This window comes from Formica exsecta, unplaced genomic scaffold, assembly GCF_003651465.1.
Source record: "Formica exsecta isolate Colony F162 unplaced genomic scaffold, ASM365146v1 scaffold931, whole genome shotgun sequence".
Lineage (NCBI taxonomy): Eukaryota > Metazoa > Arthropoda > Insecta > Hymenoptera > Formicidae > Formica > Formica exsecta.
Window position 1 is genome coordinate 7,751 of NW_021853698.1, and position 21,770 is coordinate 29,520.

General features: G+C 32.1%; 2 protein-coding genes across 2 annotated transcripts; one reads left to right on the forward strand and one right to left on the reverse strand.

Annotated features, from left to right (window-relative positions):
* Window positions 1–1,200: 1,200 nt before the first annotated feature.
* On the reverse strand, window positions 1,201–5,945 carry LOC115245238 (glutathione S-transferase theta-1-like). Its single transcript, XM_029823457.1, has 5 exons — window positions 5,792–5,945; window positions 2,312–2,538; window positions 2,063–2,213; window positions 1,627–1,807; window positions 1,201–1,543 (listed from the first exon to the last, which is right to left on the reverse strand). The coding sequence occupies exons 2-5, from the start codon at window positions 2,509–2,511 to the stop codon at window positions 1,386–1,388; spliced, it is 690 nt and encodes a 229-aa protein (XP_029679317.1). The 5' UTR covers window positions 2,512–2,538; window positions 5,792–5,945; the 3' UTR covers window positions 1,201–1,385.
* Window positions 5,946–7,689: 1,744 nt separating this feature from the next.
* Window positions 7,690–11,168, forward strand: LOC115245237. Its single transcript, XM_029823456.1, has 3 exons — window positions 7,690–9,592; window positions 9,920–10,221; window positions 10,352–11,168. The coding sequence occupies exon 1, from the start codon at window positions 7,869–7,871 to the stop codon at window positions 8,625–8,627; it is 759 nt and encodes a 252-aa protein (XP_029679316.1). The 5' UTR covers window positions 7,690–7,868; the 3' UTR covers window positions 8,628–9,592; window positions 9,920–10,221; window positions 10,352–11,168.
* Window positions 11,169–21,770: the final 10,602 nt, after the last annotated feature.

Consider the following 21,770-nt stretch of genomic DNA (forward strand, 5'->3'; position numbering starts at 1 on the left):
GCTGTCAAATTATGTCAGCACGTTTTGTAACATTTCTGCTGACATTCTGCTATTATTATTTGATATAACAGACTTTGTATACAATCTGGAATCTTTCTGCTGACAAAAATTTGTAGCAGACGTTTGGCAAAATCTGTTCGAACAGACTTGGCTATCTGGGTATGTATGTATGTATGTATGTACGAGTGTAAATCGAAAACTTTTGGTTCGTGTATTCGTTAATATGTGAGAAAGCGACAAATATATATGTAATTGTATAGTTCCATCCTTCTTAAGAACGCATGTGAAGTTTGCTAAATATTATTCGTTCGAGTTATTTGAACATAAGCGTCTTGAGAGAAAGTACAAAATGGATAAAGTTGGAATACGAGCCGTGATTTAGTTCTCTTTTTGGAAGGAAAAACAGCTAAGGAGACCCATGAAAGAATGCTTCCTACATTGAGTGAATCTTGTCCTTCCTACGAAACTATTCGATTTTGGGTGAATAAATTCAAACGTGGCAATTCAGAACGAGCATCGAAGATGTTCAGGACGTCCAAAAACAGTAGTAACTCAAGAAAACATCAATGAAATCCTGGACATGGTTTTGAATGAACGTCGATTAAAATTGCGTGAAATTGCAAAAGCCATAGGCATCTCAAGTGATCGGGCATTTCATATTTTACACAAAGAATTGGCCCAGCAAACACAGAATATAACTGCTATATAACATGGGAATAACATGTAATGTAACGGTTGTTATACCTAATTTATATTGGGATTATATAACTATCTCTTATTTAAGCAATATAACACCAGAATATAACTGCTATGTAACATGGGAGTAACATGTAATGTAACAGTTGTTATACCTAATTATGTATTTGTGTTTGCTGGGTGGATATGAAAAACTCTCCGCAAGATGAGTGCCGCGTTTCCTCACTCTAGAGCAAATTCGAGTTCAATCATTATAACAATGTCTGGAACTGTTTAAGAAAAATCCGGTGGATTTCATGCGGCGATTTGTGACTATGGATGAGAGTTGGATCCACCTTTACACACCAGAAACAAAAATCAAAACAATAGACAGGAGGCCGTAAACGAGTACTTTGAAGAGCTCGAAGAAAATCACTTCCGGGAGGGTATTGGAATGCTGGAGAAATGTTAAACTCAGTGCGTTGAACTTCGAGGGGATTATGTAGAAAAATAAAATAAAACTTGAATTTAAAACCATTGTCTGCTATTTTGAAACAGGTTGCTTTTCGATCCACCCTTGTATGTATTATGTATACATATACATATAATATAACACGTATAAATCTTAATATTTTTTCAAAAAATATAAAAGTATCCAATAAACAAAGTATTTTAAAACAAACGATATATAAGTGTTACTGTTTTTAAAATTAAAGCTTAAAATTGAAGCTTTGACTTGGCTTGGCTTCAGCAATTTTATTTAAAAACTTATGAGCTTCTTGATAATATGGACTTGTTGCTTCAACAACTTTTTTCATCCAAGCAGTCAAATGTGGTCTCCCCATTTTCGGATCATAACCGGCCATACCTACAAAAAATTTTGTTATTAAAATTGTGATCAAGATATAGTGTCTTATAATGCCTGGGGAAGCAAAAATTTATATAACTTACGTGGTTGCTCCAGTTCACAAGCACAGAATATGTCAGCCACACTGATTGTGTTTCCAACTAAGAATTGCGTATCTTTTAGCCATACATTTTCGATAATGTCAAGACAATTACTCATACGACTTTCAAATTCAGCTACTTTTTCTGGCTTTGCTAATTTGTTTTGCATAAGTGGATTAAGAAACTAGAATATAAAAAATAAAGCAAAAAGAATCTATAGATATATTTTTATGCAGCAGATATACAGAAAGTGGTACCAAATTTTTGGAGTAAGAATAACAGAATATGTTTTATTTACTCGGAAATAAATGATTTTTGGAGTACTATTTATTAAGACTTTTTGATTCGTTTTTACGAGTACTACATACTTCTAAAATTTGATACCACTTTTTTTGAACACCCTGTATAAAGAAAGTATGTAAAAGGGGTAATGCATTACCTTCATTAAGAAATAAGATGCACAATGAAGTCTTGTATTGAGATGTTGCCATTCGAGATATTCATCAACTTTTGCTTGATGTTTTGAATCAGATGGATACCAGTGATCATCTACCTTAAATTCTCTACATATGTATCGTGTAATCCCTACACTATAAAGAACAGTGTCAAGATAATTAAAACAATTAAAACAAAAATATTTATTATTTTTATATTTCATATTTATTATTTTTTAGAAAAAAAATAATACCTTTCAGTAAGTTTGAAACCATTATGCTCTATAACAGGGACTTTCTTGAATGGATTAATTTGTTCAAACTCTGAAGTATATTGCTCGAGATTTTTTAAGTTTACAATCTTCTGCTCAAAAGGTATATCACATATTTTAAGAAATATGTATAGTGCTCTCGACGGTTGTGAGAGTAAATCATAATATAATTTTAAAGTCATATTTGAGCAAAAAACTAAATAGTTTTTCTAGAGAAAGAAAAACGAAAGTAAAAATAAGATACATTTTTATTCTTTCTGACTTTAAGTTTTTAATATAATTATTGTGTTAAATGTGTGTGTGTATATATAGGGTGTCCTATTTTAAATGCCGCAGGCAAATATCTCGAATAATATGGAAGATACGGAAAAATGGTTTGAAGGAGGCCACATGATAAAAATATGGACTTGACCTTGAGTGACCTTTTCAAGACAAGGTCAATGTGATCGATGTTTTCTTAAACGGAATTCTCCATTTTTCATTGCATATTCTTGTAGCTTATCTCGAGAGCTTTTCAAAACATTATAATAAAGTATTTTTCATTAACTATTTTTTCGAGTTATTTTATATTTTAATCTGACATTTTGATATAAAAATTAAAATATCGTAAAACATTTAGTTTTCGATAATCTTATCGTAATGCTTTTATGTACAAAATAATGAGACAAATCAATTAGTGTAAAAAAAACAAATAATTGTTTTAAAAAATACATTGTAAATAATTACATTCTTTTTTAAAAACATTTTTTTTATACCAATTGATTTGTCTCATTATTCTGTACATAAAAGTATTATGGTAAGATTATCGATAACTAAATATTTTACGAGATATTTCATTTTTTATATCAAAATATGTCAAATTAAGATATAAAATAACTCAAAAAATACTTAATAAAAAAATATTTTGTTATAGTATTTTGAAAAGCTCTCGAGATAAGAATATGCAATAAAAAATGAAGAGTTTCATTTAAGAAAACATCGATCACATTAATCTGGTTTTGAAAAGGTCACTTAAGGTCAAGTCCATATTTTCATCATGTGACCCCCTTCAAACCATGCAACTTTTGTCTGAAACATTTTTTTCATATCTCATATTTTTTGAGATATTTGGCTGCGGCATTTAAAATGGGACACCCTGTATATTGCATATATATGCTGTATATATGTATATGCATATACAGGGTGTAACAGAGCGCCCGTATCAGCAGTTTTTTGAGGAAACAACGCATTTTCGTGAAAAATGTTTCATGCAAAAGTTGTAAATTCTTTAAAAAAATACATTGTAAATAATTTTCTTAAAAACAATTATTTTTTTATACTAATTGATTTGTCTCATTATTCTGTACATAAAAGTATCATGGTAAGATTATCGAAAACTAAATATTTTACGAGATATTTTATCTTTTATATCAAAATATGTCAGATTAAAATATAAAATAACTCAAAAAGTATTTTATTTTTTATATCAAAATATGTCAGATTAAAATATGAAATAACTCAAAAAGTATTTAATGAAAACATACTTTATTATAGTGTTTTGAAAAGCTCTCGAGATAAACTATAAAAATATGTAATAAAAAATAGAGGGTTCCATTTAAGAAATTTATGATGACCTTCATATGACCTTAACAACGCTATTCAAGGTCGTACTAATATTACTATGTAATGCGTTACTTGAAACCCTACAACTTTTGTCTGAAATATTTTTGTCTGCCGTTTTTGGTTTTTGAGATATTCGGCTAGCACGGGTGGTCTGATACACCCTGTATATATATATACACATAGGGTGTCCGACAAGTAAGTGACCAAACGAAAGGTGGAGGTAGATTTGGATCAAATTGAAAAGAAAAGTCCTCTGTATAATTTTGCGATTTTTGTAATAATTATTGAGAAATTAATTAAAAAAGATCGATCAATTCGCGCAAGTATAAACGCGCAGCAAGAAGAGACAACCCAAAAGGCGTGCGACAAAGTTTTGGGAGAAGCGCTCTATAAATGACAACAGTTCCCATACAGCACAGAACATTGCAATTACATTGCAGCAATGTTACAATCTTGCAAGTTGCAATGTAATATTGTTGAGACATTATTGGAACATGTAATTGTAATATTTCATGAGAATGTTACAGCAATATTCCAAAAACATTCCAAGAAACAGTTTTCGATAATCGCTAGTTCGTTCGTTTACCGCTATGCGCACGTTGCGCTATCTATCCCGCATTTAAGTTTTAATCACACACACACGATAGTTATATAAAGCTTGTAAAGAGCGGCTAGTAGGATTAAAGATATAATAATTATTTTTATAAGTTTAATTTGTCTGATACGATCCCAACACAGAGAATTCAGATATTGAACTAATTGTTCAGAAATCAGACAAATAAATATCCGAAAAAGTAAAAATTATCCGTTTATTGTCTATTTAAGATGTAAAATAGAGTCTAATATTTATATAAATAAAATTTTAACTTTTGAGTAAAATTATTTAATCATTTTCTATTTCTTAAACTTGTAAATTATTTATAAAATAGCGATGTTAATTAGATAACAGAAAATTGTTTAATAGTTACCATTTCTATATAAAACCAAGAATTTGATAATAATTTTTTAATATGCAAAATGTTTCAAATATAATAGATAAACTTTGAAAATATATAAAGACATCCAAAAGAGACGAGAATGCTTTAAATTTAATAGATAAATTTTAAGAATATATAAAGACATCCAACAGAGACGAGAAAATACTCGTAATTGTGTAAATTCACAATAAATGCACAAATCTTTTTTTCTTATCTCTCTTGGATGTCTTTATATATTCTCAAAGTCGCGCGACAAAGTTTTGGGAGGAACGCTCTACAAATGACAAGGGTTACGTACGAGCGGTACATAATGATGGATTCTCGCGTCCTAGCAACCACATATCAATGCCGCCCATATCAGGCCGTTTTTTCTCACTGCGCAGTAATACTCGCGCGCCAATTGGCCGATCTTTTTTAATTAATTTCTCAATAATTATTACAAAAATTGCAAAAAGGTACAGAACTTTTCTTTTCAGTTTGACCCAAAATCTACCTCCATCTTTCGTTTGGTCACTTACTTGTTGGACACCCTGTATATATACATATATATGCAGGGTGTTTCAAAAGTTTCAATCACTCGGGAGATGATTGGGGACCCAAAAATAAGAAAAAAAGTTAGTATGAACATAGATCCGGAAATGCATTGTTTTCAAGTTATCGCCATTTTTATGTCAATATTTCAAATTGCTTTGCTTTCGAATTTTTTTGTCAAAGTTGAAAGAAGAGATGGTTTTGTACTGATGTCTCTTGGCCTTCTTGTGCTGTCTGGGTTAATACCAAAAGCGAAGAATAGTAAGATGAAATCAGATGGAATTTCTTTGATCCCGACTAGAGAAAACTTAACAACTTAAATTTGTATATATACTTATATATATTTACGTACGATACAAATGCAACAGGTTTCGATGAAAGCTCAGTTTACGACGAAAATGACAGGTCAATGCAGATCATCAAAAAATTGCAAGTAATATTAGACTGAAGAAGTTATACTAAAGTCCGTTTCCCACGATGCAATTTTTCATACGAGTTTAGGGCCGGAGCACAGACTTTTGCATAAGCGCATAACCATAAGCATAAGGAAATTGATTGGTCCATAAGCATATGCATAAGGAAATTGACCAATCAATTTCCTTATGTTTATGGTTATGCGCTTATGCCAAAGTCTGTGCTCCGACCTTTAAGCCTATCACACACAAATCGGCATAGCTGCATATGCATAGCATATCGCACACAAATTGCACACAATAGCTATCGCACACAAATTGACATAGCTGCATTGCTGCATATGCATAGCACGATAGCCCTTAAGCCCGTATCAGACTACGTATTGAAGATTAAAATTTGACCAATCAGGATAAAAGAAACTAAAATTTCCTTGTCCTGATTGGTCAAATTTCAATCTCAATGCATAGTCTGATACGGGCTTTACTTGCGAGGAGCGCTGCCAGTCACCGTACAGGCTACGCAACGAGAAAAGTTGTTTGCTGAGTAGCACTACGTGCAACGCTGACGGTTTTACGTGATAGAACGAATGCTATTTTCTCTGCGTATTTTGCTGTTAGATATTGTAAGCAGCCAATGAGAACTAACGACTAGATCACGTGATAAAGTTGACATGATCTTGTTTTTTCGTCCAGTCTTTTTTGTCGCGTTTCATGATGCTTTCTTTCCACTTCTAAAATTAATAAAAGAGAAAGTGCTCCTAAGCTTCCTGCGGACAGCGTCCATCTAAAATTTTTTTTTGAGGAGCAGCACAAATTATCGTCAGTTCCATCCGCTAAGCTAGCTTTGCACTTCACTCCGTGATCTAGTTTCCACCGAAGTCGTCAATCCGATTCTGTTTCAATGCGCATCGAATTTAACGTACTGTTTCCACTGGAAATAGGGCTCTGTAAAGTTAGCCGGACCACTTTAACTTTTTGATAATTAAAATTATCTAATCGTTTGGTGCTCGTTTGGTGATGATTGGTAGCCTAATTAAAACGTTTGGTGGTCAACCGTTTTTTTTTAATTAAATAATTAAAATATTGGTGTAAAGTTAGCCGGACATTTTTAATTTTTAGTCTAATCGATTAAATCAAGGCTTATTCGATGCAAAATCGTTAGGTGGTCACAAATCCTTTATTTACAACGTTTGGTGGTCCATAATTTATCCAAAAAGTAAAAAAAACCATGTGTGGTTAAGTAGTGGAAATGGCTAACTGGAAGCTGTAAAGTTAGCCAAACAAATATATTATTTACCAACCAATTTTGTTCAAATTGGTCTTAATTGAAAGACAATCGTTTGGTAGTGATTCGTAGTCTAATTACAACGTTTGGTAGTTAATTATTAGGCTACTATGATTATAAAACCATGTCCGCTGTTCCTGCACCTGCGCGTACCTTCGTCGTGTAATGGCTCTCGCAGCCAGCGCGATGACGCAATATCCAATGAGAGCTCTGCTTTTCGGAAAAAATAAAGTTCTCATTGGATTCGCGCGTCGCGTCATCGCGCTTATCTGCAAGAGCCATAATGCTGATATTACATTCAAACAAAATGTTTGTCGATTGGCTATCAGATGGAGAATTCGGAGAATCTCAATAGAGACTCTAGAATTCTAGAAATTGTTTATTCGATAGTCAATCGTTACGTCCGACAAACATTTTATCGTATGAATGTAATATCAGGTTAAGGCCGATATTACATTTGTCGTACGACAAACTTTTTAAGCGCATTGATTAGGTAATTTCTAGAGACTCAAGAAAGTTTCTATTTTGCAGCCAATCAATATGCTTAAAAAGTTTGTCGTACGACAAATGTAATATCGGCCTAAGGGTAATTCAAGAGAAGTAAGAGAAATTTTGTCTCTTACTAAACCAGATGAAGAAACTGAAATTGATAATAAATCGGAAACAAAAACAAACGACAAGATTGGTCTAATATTCCAATAGTTTTGCTCAAAGATGTAAATGTACACGCGATGCAACAATCGGAGGAATTTCTTGATGAGAATAATCTACAAAGGCAAAAGACGAAAGATGAACTGAAAGCGATGTCCCTTTCAATTGATGATATTAGAACATCGTGGCGACCAAGCAGTGATATCAATTATGTCGAATTGAACAACAAGTTGAAATCTATTTTAGAGATAATTCAAGACCAGTGCCAAGAGATAAAGGAATTGCGTTGTGTGGCAAAGGTTTCTGTGGAAGATGTTGTCCACGTGTTTAAAAATTTTGCTACACACTTTACCACAAATGATCTTTCGTACTCGTCGAAAGTGTGGATAGATATGAGTATAGAACTGAATGGCAAGTGGACTGCACATGATGTCTACATAGCTGTTCGAGAAGATCGACGAGGTATTGTTACTAAAGCAAGAGACGAATTAGGAATCGTTGTTAGTAATAGCACAAGCAAGGGTGTTCGTGATACCGAATACATTGATAACTCAAATTCTGTCAATGATTCTGCAATCAGTGATGGAACAGATGGAACAGACTCAGCGGACTTCAACAACAATACATGTTTGGCACCATTGTTGGAATTTGATTTGATTCTGGCAGAAGAAGAATGGGATGCAATGAAGCCGAATGCTACAGTTCAGTATGGGAGACGAAAAAAATATATTTTAACTAAAGGTGTATGGACAGACATCATAAGCATTGCTTTATGGCAACAACATATTTCTCTGTGCCTTTGTATTCAAGAGAGCGAATGTACATTTGACAGTGGATGAAAACTTGTATAGTTTGAAAATACAAGGATCATGCAAAAGCAAAATATGTGGTAACAAAATCGATGGATATGGCGAAAAACACATCGATGATAATGATTTGCATCTTTGAGTCAAAACTTGTGATATGCTTCTTCTTCTTCTTCTTTCTTTTATGGCTGGTTGGGCATTAGTCGCCCATACACCATTGTTTCTTATGGGTTTGTAGAATATAAGCAAAACTCCTCTAAGAGAGGAGGGAGTCCAAAAAAAGGTCCAGACAAAGGACATACGCAGCACGCAAAAACACATCCGAACCCGACACGTTGTCAGTCGGAACTTTACTTGTGATATGCGAAATATCTTCCATGAAACATATTATACATGAAGGATGATAATATTGTCCATTTCTTTATATCCAATGATGCAGTCTTAAGAAATCATCTAGTAAAATCATCCGTTACATTACAATTCACTTGGACCCTGATTAATACCGGACTCGCAGAAGAGATTTATCTAAAGAGAGCAGTGCTTTAGAAACATTTGAGGTATCCCTGCATTTCTGAAATACATACGACCAATCGAATACTATTGTCTTCCATGAATGCCTTAGACAGTATCATAAATGTTGTGAAAAGAACCCTTGATTCATATCCTAGTGTATATGTCACTGAAAATTGTTCTGGATGAATTGGTCAATCTTATTCAATGCTGTATCTAGATCCGAATCATAAAAAAATTGAAAAGAAAGGTTTTGGGACTTTGGAAGAAGCAATAAATTTCCGGCCATATATCTACAATGTGTAATGTCAAAAGTGCAAAGGGACATTACTATTACAGAAGAAGTTAAATTTCCACATTTTTATTGATTTGGATATTCATCCATGTATACGCTTGGGCATTGCTAAGAACAGACTGGAATGTAAATTGACACAGTTATTGACAACCATCAGACTCCAAGTCGAGGAAGAATCATAGGTTACATACAGGTTAGTTTTTATTTTTAGTTTCTGTTAAAATATATTTCATTATAAAATTATAAAAGTTATTCGGATTACATGTTTTTAATTATTGATTTAATCGAGCAATATGATACTCTTTTATGAACCACTGAAAAGAATAACACATATACATTGAAAATGCTAAACCAAATCAACATCAAAGTTGATAGCTTTTTTTACAAGCAGTCCCTAGTTCTCTTATAAGCAGTCCTTAGTTCGATTCAATGAAATGAAATGTATTTACTGTTTATTACTAATTGCCAAGTAAAATGTTCTTGAAGTTGATTGAATACATGCAGATGCACTTTATTACAGGTCTCGCTGTAAACTTCAGTCTACATTATGCTGTGAGTTATAAATCATGTATTTCTGAGAGAAAAATAGACAAGATAAAAGCAGCGTTGCAACAGATGGATGGCCCAACTCTCATGGCGGCGATTACGAGCGGAGCTGCCGGCGCTTTAATATTATTTTGTCATGTATTGACCTACATACAAATTGGTGTATTTTCATTACTCGTGATGGGCATTAGTTGGATATACGTCACACTGTTTTCGTGTTTGATGTTAGCGGTTATAGGACTATCTTCATGCTTCGCTCAGTTTCCAATATTCCAGGTGATAAATTTGTTATACATATTTAATTAATCTTATATCTACATAAGTGTATTTGAGGATTCTAATAATGATATAACACAAACCACGGTATATAAATTATAATAAGTAATGATAATTTCTTAAATTACAGATTAACAATGTTATTGATCTGTTTTCATAAATATGATGATGATAACGTGGTTGAAGCCGACAAGGATAACAATCGAGCGAGAGAAGCTTATAATGGACTGCTATCGGAATCGACCTAAGTACATCCAGCACTATATGTCAATTCCATTGCAGAATTGGAAACTCTTGCGCCAAGACCTCCATCACCACCAGTGTAAAACAACTATCCGTATATATTATCTTGTACGTAGGTGTGACATCATATAATTAATGTGACTTGGCTGTGTTCAAATAGCTTTAAGGTTATTATTCAGACACATATGGTCTATCATTCATCTACATATATATACAATGCACATAGATGCATGTATATCAACACACATACACACATATGTATATACATATATACAATTTTATAATATAAAGCTTCATATATATATTAGTAATATAAATGTATGTATGTATACATATACATTATTTATTAACTATGAAAGTAAATTTTAACTTGAACTGTGATAAGTATATTAACATCTTTTTTATACTCTATAAGTTTTAGTTGTAATTTGTAAGAATGTCATATTATATAATATATATGGATATAAATCTAATGTGTGTCACACAAATAATATATGGATTTTGAATCTCGATAATAGTCGATATGGTCATTGATCAAATATATTTATGAACATTGTCAGTATTATATGATAATTAACAATACAAATATGTAAAGATAATAGAGTAAATGTAAAGATATTACTTTCTATTTTAGATATTTGCCAATTATTTGTCACATATATTAATTTATATAAAAATAATAATAATAAAAATACATTTGTACGTACATATATTTTATACTTTTTTGTGGTAACATTGTTTTATTTTATTATAAAAAATTCGATATAGCTTTTTTCGTATATGCAGAGTAGGAGAAATTATTTTTATCTTAGAAATCTTATGAATATAAGTTACGCACAATTATATATTTTGCTAATATGTTTCTATACTGTATAAAATAATAAATTATTAGAGTATAAAATTGTATATGTGTAATATTATATTAATGCCATATATTTTAAATAACAGAATGCATTAACAGAAGTGTAAATACATATGTTGTAATATGTAATGGAATTTAAAATTAGATGTAATAATATTTAATTCTCTGTATCATATATGTTTATCAAATAATCAAATGATTAAATAATATTTGTGTGTGTGTGTATTGAGACAATGATTGTTATAATTCTATAAAATCACGTAATATACATATATAGTGTTCTTATTGAAACAACTTTCGTCTTTGATATGACTTAACATTTAATTTATCTATGTATATGTTTAATTTTTTCGATCTTTTTTTACGTTCACACATGAGTTTAAAAATCTATTCGTTTCAGAATTATGTTTAATTGACCAATCAAAAAGAGCAAAAATTTCTTGTATCAGATACTTTGATGAGTTGATTTTTGAACGCAACTTTAGAGAAACATTATATATAAATATGAAATTGGGTATATACATCGCTATGGAAACAAATATACAAAACATGTGGCATTTTGTGATTATAATTTCCAATATTTGTATCATATACACATCCATGGTGTAAGTAACAAGGTGTGCTATCTTCTCGGACGAATTTTCGTCACATTGTCACATTCTGCGCAGCACCAAGTTTCCGCCATCTTGCAAAATCACCATAGCAACCGATAATCACGCTCTCTTATTGGTCAGTAGAAATGGCTACGCAGTAGCACACCTTGTTACTTACACCATGTACACATCTATATACTATGGCCGGTATTCATAGTCCGTTCTTATATCCAAGATCGTCTTAAGTGTGGTCTTGGGTCGTCTTAAGATCCCATTCAACCAATGAAATGGCCGCATAGTATCTTAAGATCGTACTTAAGACGATCTTGAATATAAGAACGGACTATGAATACCGGCCTATATGTATCTGTTTTTGTCTGTTTTTGGACGTGATAAAATGTCAATTTAATAAATTGTGAAGTTTCCAATTATAGAATTAGGGCAAAGCACATGAAAACATGTAAAGATAAAATCTTATTTTAATCAATTTTAGATATGTTTTATGTATATTGATATAATATTACAGATATTATATCACATAAACGAAAAAGCTGAAATATGTAGTGTGATAAATAAGCATTAAATAAGTTAACAATTTTTTTTTTGTACTGAAGGATACTTATAACAACTTTCAGTCTCATGCATGGTTTAAGGTAAAAAACGCTTTTTTTATTTTATTCGCGAATATATTCCTTCAATTTTCATCTTAAAAAAATATTTTTATTGTTGAAGGTACATTGCCAGATGTGGCTCAATATTTTGATTTAAATTACTTTTCGTGATATGCGGATGCAAATCATTAAAAAGTTCCCACCTTCCTGTTGAGCGACGACAGTGCGCAACGAAATGATTGGATGAGAACGTCACCACTCCAGTTAATCTAGGAAAGTAATTGTGGCAATTAGCAATAAATAGTAAATACATTTCATTTCATCAAACTGGGGACTGTTTATAAGAGAAGAACTATCAACTTTGATATTGATTTGGTTTAGCATTCTGAATGTATATGTGTTATTCTTTACAGTCGTTCATAAAAGAGTATCATATTACTCGATTAAATCAATAATTAAAAATATGTAATTCGAATAACTTTTATAATTTTATAATGAAATATATTTTAATAGAAACTAAAAACGAACTAAAAACGAACCTGTATGTAACCCATGATTCTTCCTCGACTTGGAGTCTGATGGTTGTCAGTAACTGTGTCAATTTACATTCCAGTCCGTTCTTAGCGATGCCCAAGCGTGTATGTGAACGAATATCTAAATCAATAAGAATGTGGAAATTTAACTTCTTCTGTAATAGTACTGTCCCTTTGCATTTCTCTGCCGAAAATGGTCGCTTAAAACGGATTAAGAAAAATGTAATCCGAATCGATCGGGATTTTTGCACCGAAAATACGGTATTAAAACCGATTGAAAATAGTCAAATCGAATTTAGTACGCTTCAGGCGAGGTTAATGTTGGATGATATATCTCCACCTCAATCCGAAATTATACGATTTCATAAAGTTATAATTAAACCTGTTTTAAAGCAATTAAATTGGAATTTACCATAGTCAATCCCCGATTAAAACCGATTAAAACGGATTATGTTTTAATCGGTTTTAATCGACCATTTTCGGCAGGGTTTTGGCATCGCACATTGTAGATATATGGCCGGAAATCTAAAGCTTCTTCCAAAGCCCCAAAACCTTTCTTTTCAATTTTTTTATGATTCGGATTTAGATACAGCATTGAGTTATATCGACCAGTGCATCCAGAACAATTTTCAGTAACATATACACTAGGATATGAATCAAGGGTTCTTTTCACAACATTTGCGATACTATCTAAGGCATTCATAGAATACGATAGTATCCGATTAGTCGTATGTACTTCAGGGATGCAAGGATATCTCAAATCGTTCAAAAGCATTGCTCTTTTTAGATAAATCTCCTTTGTGAGTCCGGTATTAATCAGGGTCCAAGTGAATTGCAATGTAGCGTTGGATGATTTTTCTAAGATTTGTGCGTATCTTGGATCATCCAAAGCACCCGTCATGATGATATGTATAAGAGAATCAAAAGCACATGTGGATTTTAAAAAAACTTTAACTCCATCTATCTTCAATGGTAATTTGCAAATCCCACCATTCAATAGAAGAAAAGGTTTTTTCGTATTTGCGGTAAGAAGATTTCTTTGTCGGACTTCTGGATATAGTTCGTAGTACTTGGTTTTCTTTTTTTTTATTTTCAGATCATTATCGCAACTTTGTGGAATTTCTGAAAATGTCGGAGCACGTTCACCCATTTTAAGTACTGGTTTTTCACATAAATTGAATTCAACTTGGTTCATTGAATTTGCAATCGTGTGTTGCAATGTGCTGGAATCTTGCCGTATATTCAATTCTGAATTTTTACAATATGAATGATCGGATAATGATTCTATGCTGGATTGAATACCACTATTTTCGGTGTAGTGTATTTGTATACTCGTTAAGATCGGCACCTTGGAAGATTCTGTCGATTCATCAATCGAAACAGCATAGCCGATATCTTCATTTAATGATTTTTCTCGCCAGTTCTCTTATGCTATCAAATCTGAATCATTCATATTAAGAACGACTTTGCTCTTAATAACTGATGGATTTTGGTTACAGTCAGGAGTACTTCGTCCAGTAGTATGTTTTAAATTAATAGTATTGGTTGTAATGAAATTTTTTATTTGTGTATCGTTCAATGCCTGAGTTTCTATCAATTCATCAATCGAATAAAGAGTATAGCCGATATCTTCATTTAATGCTTTTCCTCGCCAGTTCTCTTGTGCCATCAAATCTGAATCATTCATATTAAGAACGACTTTGCTTTTAACTGATGGATTTTGGTTACAGTCAGAAATACTTCGTCCAGTACTCTGTTTCAAATTAGTAGTGTTGGTTGTAATGAAATTTTTCATTTGTATATCGTTCAATGCATGAGTTCTCTGGTTGAAAGTAATTACTTTGGACGAAAAAAGTAATGTTTGACCAAGTATATCGCGAATATGAATTTTTATAAACTTATCGATACGAAGTGGCAGTGGTGTATTTTTAAGAACTCTTATTTTAAGATCATTAAAATATCCTTCCACATAACTTGAGCTAGCATGTGGAGTATTATAAGAAATTGTCGCACTGGTCCAAAGAGGAAATTCTTTGGCTAAATTAAAAAGTCGTTCAATAAAATCTGGCAAATAAAATGGGTTCAGATTTTTCCCAACATAGAGGGCCATTGTGGCCTGTTCCTTTCGTCGTTGCAACCATGTGTAAGAAATTGGCTGTTGATGGCGTTACAATCGATTATCTAGCGGTCGCGCTAGCAGCGCTCCCGCATGCGCATAATAATAGGGCGCCATAATTTGAATGCTTAGTAATTAGTAACTTAACAACATGTTATAAACAATGTATAAACATTTCCCTAACAACGAGTCTTGTAAGACAACAAATGTACGTTTCCCTAGTAACGCAGGCTGTTGCATGAACCTGTGGCTGACCGGGCGTCTTTTGCACGAATACGCGTTACAGTACGGACGTCTCGTCGGTTTCCAGCGTTAAAGCTCTTATTGCTTAGCTGCCTCCGTTTCTCGAGTTATCGTTTGATAGTTTGTGTGTTCGATTATTTGCTCAGACCATTTATACGCGTTCGTTTAAGTGTTTGTGTTAACTAACATTGTGCGTTAACGATTTATCGCGTTCTGTTCTAAAATATACGACATTGCTCCTATACGCATTATTCCTCTGTTTTAAACGATTCCTTTTCCGAAAGCCATTCTCCTGACAAACTCCAAATTGACTCGCTGTCTTACACATGCCAATAGGGAATCCGCCTGGGAAAATTCGTTTGAATTAGATTTTAATTGGCATGGATCAAATTCTTCAGGTTTGTTCACGTCAAATTCATCACCATTAGATTTTTCCTTGACATCCTGAAAATCTATCTTTATATTACGATCAGCAATGAATTCTTCTAATTTCTTCCTTGCTTCTCTTGGTGTCTGTACTCCGCAGACGTCTATTTTCGAATCTTCGTGGGATTGAAGCCCTACTATGCAAGTGAGAATGAAAATTTGTTCAAATTCAGAAATTGATTGTGAATCAACCATAAGAGATACATACCGAACAAAAAACTCTTTAATACATGTTTGTCGTACTGTCTGGAAACATTTCCAGCGACAAATCATTTGAGTCAAATGTGCAACATCAATCCTTATCAACGTCTGCGGTTTGTTAATTGGCTGATGAATGTTAAAGGCGATCACAAAACATGTCTCAATATATGATTTTATTGTACAATTATTAAATGCAAGGCACAAGCCTGAAATTAGAGCTCTTGAATAATCACTGACTGTCACTTTTGGTTTGGGTGCACCTGCACGAATCCATTGCATAAGCCAGTATGCTATGAACTCAGTGGTATGCGTTTCAGACAGCATTTGATACACAGGTAATATCGTATTCTCAAAGTTAACTACAATCGAATAAAGAAATATGTGTTCACTGTTTTGACCATCGTTCCGAACCAATTTTTTCACAAGGCTACCAGTTGAATCCAAAATGATTGTAGCTTCATCGCGCTTTATTAGACAGTATTCTTTATATGCATTCATTTCAGCTGGTGAGCTATAAAAAACAAAGAACGGCCTCGAACCTACTGCATATATTAAACCTGCATACTCTTCGGTTAGTGAGAAATTTTCTATCGTTCGTATGACATCTCTTCCATCTTCTTGCTGAACGTTCAGATCCGCGTTGTTTTTTTCTTTTTTTGAATTTCTTAAGACTGCATCGTTGGGTATAAAAGGAGGGACAATATCACCGTCCTTCATATATAGCTGTACCTGTTCCCTTTGCCAATTTTTGCAGCCCTTTGTTTTCAAATCGTCTTGTACCTTCGATCGTAGCTTGCCATTTAATGGTCTCTTTACCGTTTCATGGAAGATATTTCGCATATCACAAGTTTTGACTCGAAGATGCAAACCATTATCATTGATGTGTTTTTCGCCATATACATCGATTTTATTACCACATATTTTGCTTTTGCATGATTCTTGTATTTTCAAACTGTACCAGCTTTCATCTGCTGTTAAATGTACATCCGCTCTCTTGAATACAAAGGCACAAGGAAATTTGTGTTGTTTCCACAGAGCAATGCTTATGATGTTTGTCCATGCACCTTTAGTTAAAATATATTTTTTTCGTCTCCCATACTGAACTGTGGCATTCAGCTTCATTGCATCCCATTCTTCTTCTGTCAGAATCAAATCAAATTTCAACAATGGTGCCAAACATGTATTGTTGTTGAAGTCCGCTGAGTCTGTTTCATCTGTTCCATCACTGATTGCAGAATCATTGATAGAATTCGAGTTATCAATGTATTTGGTACCATGAACACCCTTGTTTGTGCTGTTATTAACAACGATTTCTAATTCGTCTCTTGCTTTAGTAACAATACCTCGTCGATCTTCTCGAACAGCTACGTAGACATCATGTGCAGTCCACTTACCATTCAATTCCATACTCATATTTATCCACACTTTTGACGAGTATGGTGGAAGATCATTTGTGATGAAATGTATAGCAAAATTTTTAACCACACGGACAGCATCTTCCACAGAAACTTTTGCCACACGAGGCATATTGCAATAACAAATTCCTGCAATAAATTAACTAGTGATTAAAATGGCATATTATTAAGGCATATAATTAAGTACAAAGCGAAGATTATATAAACGAAATAATAATGGCTTAGGCTAACTGCACTAGAACAATAAATAATGACGATATCCACTGCTCGTTCTCTCGTAAATAGTACAACGTAAAAATTAATAAATATTTACAAATACTCTTTCTCAATCCAATCATACCTTTATTTATTTTAACTATCCAAATGTAATATTTCAATCGCAAAGAAAAGACGCTCAACAAAGGATCAATCAACGTTTTGTAAAGTGATGCGACTCAAGGCACATTCCACTTGACGTTCGCAACGCTCGTGTTATCATTTCATCCTGATTGTTAACCGAAATTTAAACAAAGAAAAAGATGATACTCGCGAGCGTTGGGATCAGCAAGTGGAACGTACACTTAATACAATATGTGTAGACGCGAAATATATGGGTAGATAGATAGAAAAAAACATTATCGGTGCTCGCACTGAAAATAAGTATTTTCCTCATGACACTAATACTAAAGAAAATAATGTAGACGGAAAGATACAATTGAATTTAATTCAGTGGTCATTGACGCATAATATTTCGCATGCAGCATTAAGTGATTTATTAAAATTGTTAAAAATTCGTATCCCTGAATTATGCACTGATGCTCGAACTCTTTTAAGAACTTGTCGTACAATTATAAGCAAAGTTATTGAACCTGGGCAATATTATAATTCCGGTGTAGAAAATTGTATAAAATATCTTATAAATCACTCAAATGATTTTTCAAGAATACCGGAATTATAGAACTTGCAATTAATATAGATGGTCTGCCTCTGGCAAAAAGTTCTGGAAGTCAAGTTTATCCCATTTTATGTCGGCTTGTTAAACATCATAGTAATGTAGATATGATTGGCATTTATCATGGCTATGAAAAACCTAAAAACGCTAACTGTTATTTAAGCGATTTTGTTGAGGATATATCAAATGTTATTAATACTGGAATTGTTATCGATACTAAACATTATTCTGTCAAAATTTCTCATTTTATATGTGATGCAGTAGCGAAAGCTTATATTACTTACACAGTCGGTCATATGGGTTACTGTTCGTGTACTAAGTGTTACGAGGAAGGTACTTATATTAATAATCGTGTCTGCTTTCCTAATACAAATCATTTACGTTTAAGAACAGATTCTTGTTACAGATTAAAAGTCCAAGAAGATCATCACAATGGCACTAGCTTATTAGAGCAGATCCCTGGTCTTGATATGATTAAATCTTTTCCCTTAGATTATATGCATTTAATTTGTCTTGGAGTCGTAAAAAAACTAGTAATAAATTTGTGGTGTTTTGGAAAACCTTCCGTAAAATTATCATATCAAGATATTGCAAGAATATCTTCCAATTTAATTAATCAAACCAAAAATATGCCAGTAGAATTTAACCGTAAGCCCCGATCATTACTTGAAGCAAAAATATGGAAAGCTACTGAGTTCAGACAATTTTTGTTTTACACTGGTTCTGTTGTACTTCGAAAAGTATTAAATAATGATAGATATATAAATTTTCTTAGTTTACATGTTGCAATAATTATATTAACGTCTTCAAAATATTTACACTTTATTGATTATGCTTCTAATCTTCTTTCATATTTTGTGAACACATTTAAAATTTTATATGGCGCACAAAATATATCTCATAATGTTCATAATTTATTGCATCTTTCTAAAGATGTAAAAATTTATGGCCCATTAGACAATTTTAGCGCTTTTCCATTTGAAAACTATTTACAAAGTATTTTAAAATCTATTCGTAAAGGTGAAAAACCGTTAGCTCAAACAATTAAAAGGAAAAGCAAACAAAATTTTCATCCAGGTCGAATAGTAGAAAGGACAAATAAAAAATATCCTATTTATGTAAACAATTAAAAAAAATTATTTTACAAGACTTTGTGTTGCGTATAGATCATCCTAATAATTGTTGTACTCTTATCAATGGAAACATAATTTTAATTGAAAATATTGTCCATTGGAATAATGAGTTTAAGATAATAGGCAGAAAGTTTATGATCGTAGAAAATTTCTATACGCGTCCCTGCGAATCAAAAGAGATTGGAATCTTTTCTGTTGACAATGTTGGTCCTCTTGAAATATTTAATGTAGCAGATATCTTATTTAAATGTGTGGTATTAAATTGGGAGGAAAAACATGTAATATTTCCATTAATACATGCAAACGTTAATTGTTAACGTTATCATATCAACGATTACTATCATCTTTTTTATTACAGGAAATTTCTAAAATTTGTAGAAAATAGTTTCGTTTTAATGAATTTTTGTTCATTTTCCCCATGAACCGATTTTAAAATTTAATTAATTTTAGAGATTCAAGATTTTCCCGATTTTATTTTACAACCTTCTATTAACAAATTATGTTTTATGTTTTTTATAAAATTGAAATAAAAAACATGTTGCATTGCTGTGGAAGCGGTACCCTCAACATGGATACAAGGGCAATTTTGTCATTGGCCTACTCACAAGAAAATTAATGACTGCAATCAGAAAGCATGAATCTTTAAATACATGCTGGCCTAGCTATAAAATTAGAAGCTTCAGAAATTCTACTTTTAGTAAGTTCTTATATTTAAAATAAGTGTATTTTACTATATGAGTTTTTATATTTAAAGCAAATATATTTACTGGTTTTAATATGATTACATAGAACAAATGTATTAGGTGTACAACTTTGCTTCCGCCGTTTTTTTCCGAAATTCGAGGCTTTATTGTAAAAAGCTGGTTATACATTTCTGATTCAAAGTATTGTCCATTGCTAGCCACTACTTTCTCCCATCTTTCGGGCAGCGTACGAATCCCGCGTTGAAAAAACTGGTTATCTTTTGAAGCATAAAATCTATCAATTACAAAAATAAACATGCTCATGCCGATGCATTAGAAAAGATTCTTTCTGAATTAAAATGTTTGAGACCGAACGTTACAATCGCAGAAATTAAAAATAACGATAGAAGAAAAAGAATTACAAAATATTTCTGTATTACAAAATATTTCTTACTCTCTTTTGAACAGAAACTTTAAAATTTAAAATAACTTTTAAGAGTTATTTTAAATTGTATCAAAGACTTACTTTGTATCTAGGACTTTAATAATACTAATTATACATTTGATTTTCATAGGATGATTATTTGCCTGTAGAAGAAACAATATCTAGCCAGAATTTTATTGTTTTTGACGTAGATGTTCAAAATTATTCTGTGCCATCAACCAGTTTTGGAAATAGAAAGTGGCAGAAAAAAAGGAGAAGTTGTGATAAAGATGATATATTATTAGAATCAGCAACTTCTACATTACATGGAATATCTACAATGTTAGAAGAACAAAGAAAATCGACTAAGGAAGACACTATAGATATTTTTTTTAAATTTCTTTGTTCAAAATTAAGAAAGATAAAAGACATTACAATATATGAAAATACTGAAGATAAAATTTTAAACATTGTAAACGAAGCATTACATTTAGATAGATCCACAAAATAAGACCTTACAACATACATATTTAAAAGTTACATACTCTGTTAAAAGTTACATTACACATTTTTAAAAGTTAATAACAAAGCATTATATTTATTATTAGATAAATAAACAAAATAAATTACTTTCTTGACATTTTCATCGGCCTTAATATCATTTATTAATGTTAAATTATTTTCTGTTTTACATATTATGTTTTGATATTGCATCGTTTTGCCAAGCTACCATTCCTTCTTTACAAAAATAGTCTTTATATTCTTCTCGTATTTGTAATGCAGCGACAGAAACTCTACCTTGTCGTTGTATTACATTAGGCAAACGATTCATATTATTTAATAAATCTGTGTTTGCAGTGGTATTTTCTGTAGTTAAAAGATTATGTAATGCTACACAGGCTAAAGTAATAAGTTCTACTTTATCACTCGATAACGATATAGGATTCAAAAGCACTCTAAATCTATTAGCTAAAATTCCAATTGCGTTTTCGACTACTCTTCTTGCCCTCGATAAACGATAATTAAAAATTCTATTTTCATAGCAAAGATTCCTTTGAGAATATGGTTTTAATACCCTTGTAGACAGAGGAAAAGCATCGTCTGCTACTATTACAAATGGAACCTTTGTTTTACG

Excerpts from the sequence above, each read along its gene's own strand:
- LOC115245238 (XM_029823457.1), bottom strand. The coding sequence starts at position 2,511 with ATGACTTTAAAATTATATTATGATTTACTCTCACAACCGTCGAGAGCA. Across the intron at positions 1,808-2,062 it reads CATCTTATTTCTTAATGAAG|TTTCTTAATCCACTTATGCA; the intron begins GTAATGCATTAC and ends TTTATATTCTAG. Across the intron at positions 1,544-1,626 it reads TTGTGAACTGGAGCAACCAC|GTATGGCCGGTTATGATCCG; the intron begins GTAAGTTATATA and ends AATTTTTTGTAG.
- LOC115245237 (XM_029823456.1), top strand. The coding sequence starts at position 7,869 with ATGCAACAATCGGAGGAATTTCTTGATGAGAATAATCTACAAAGGCAA.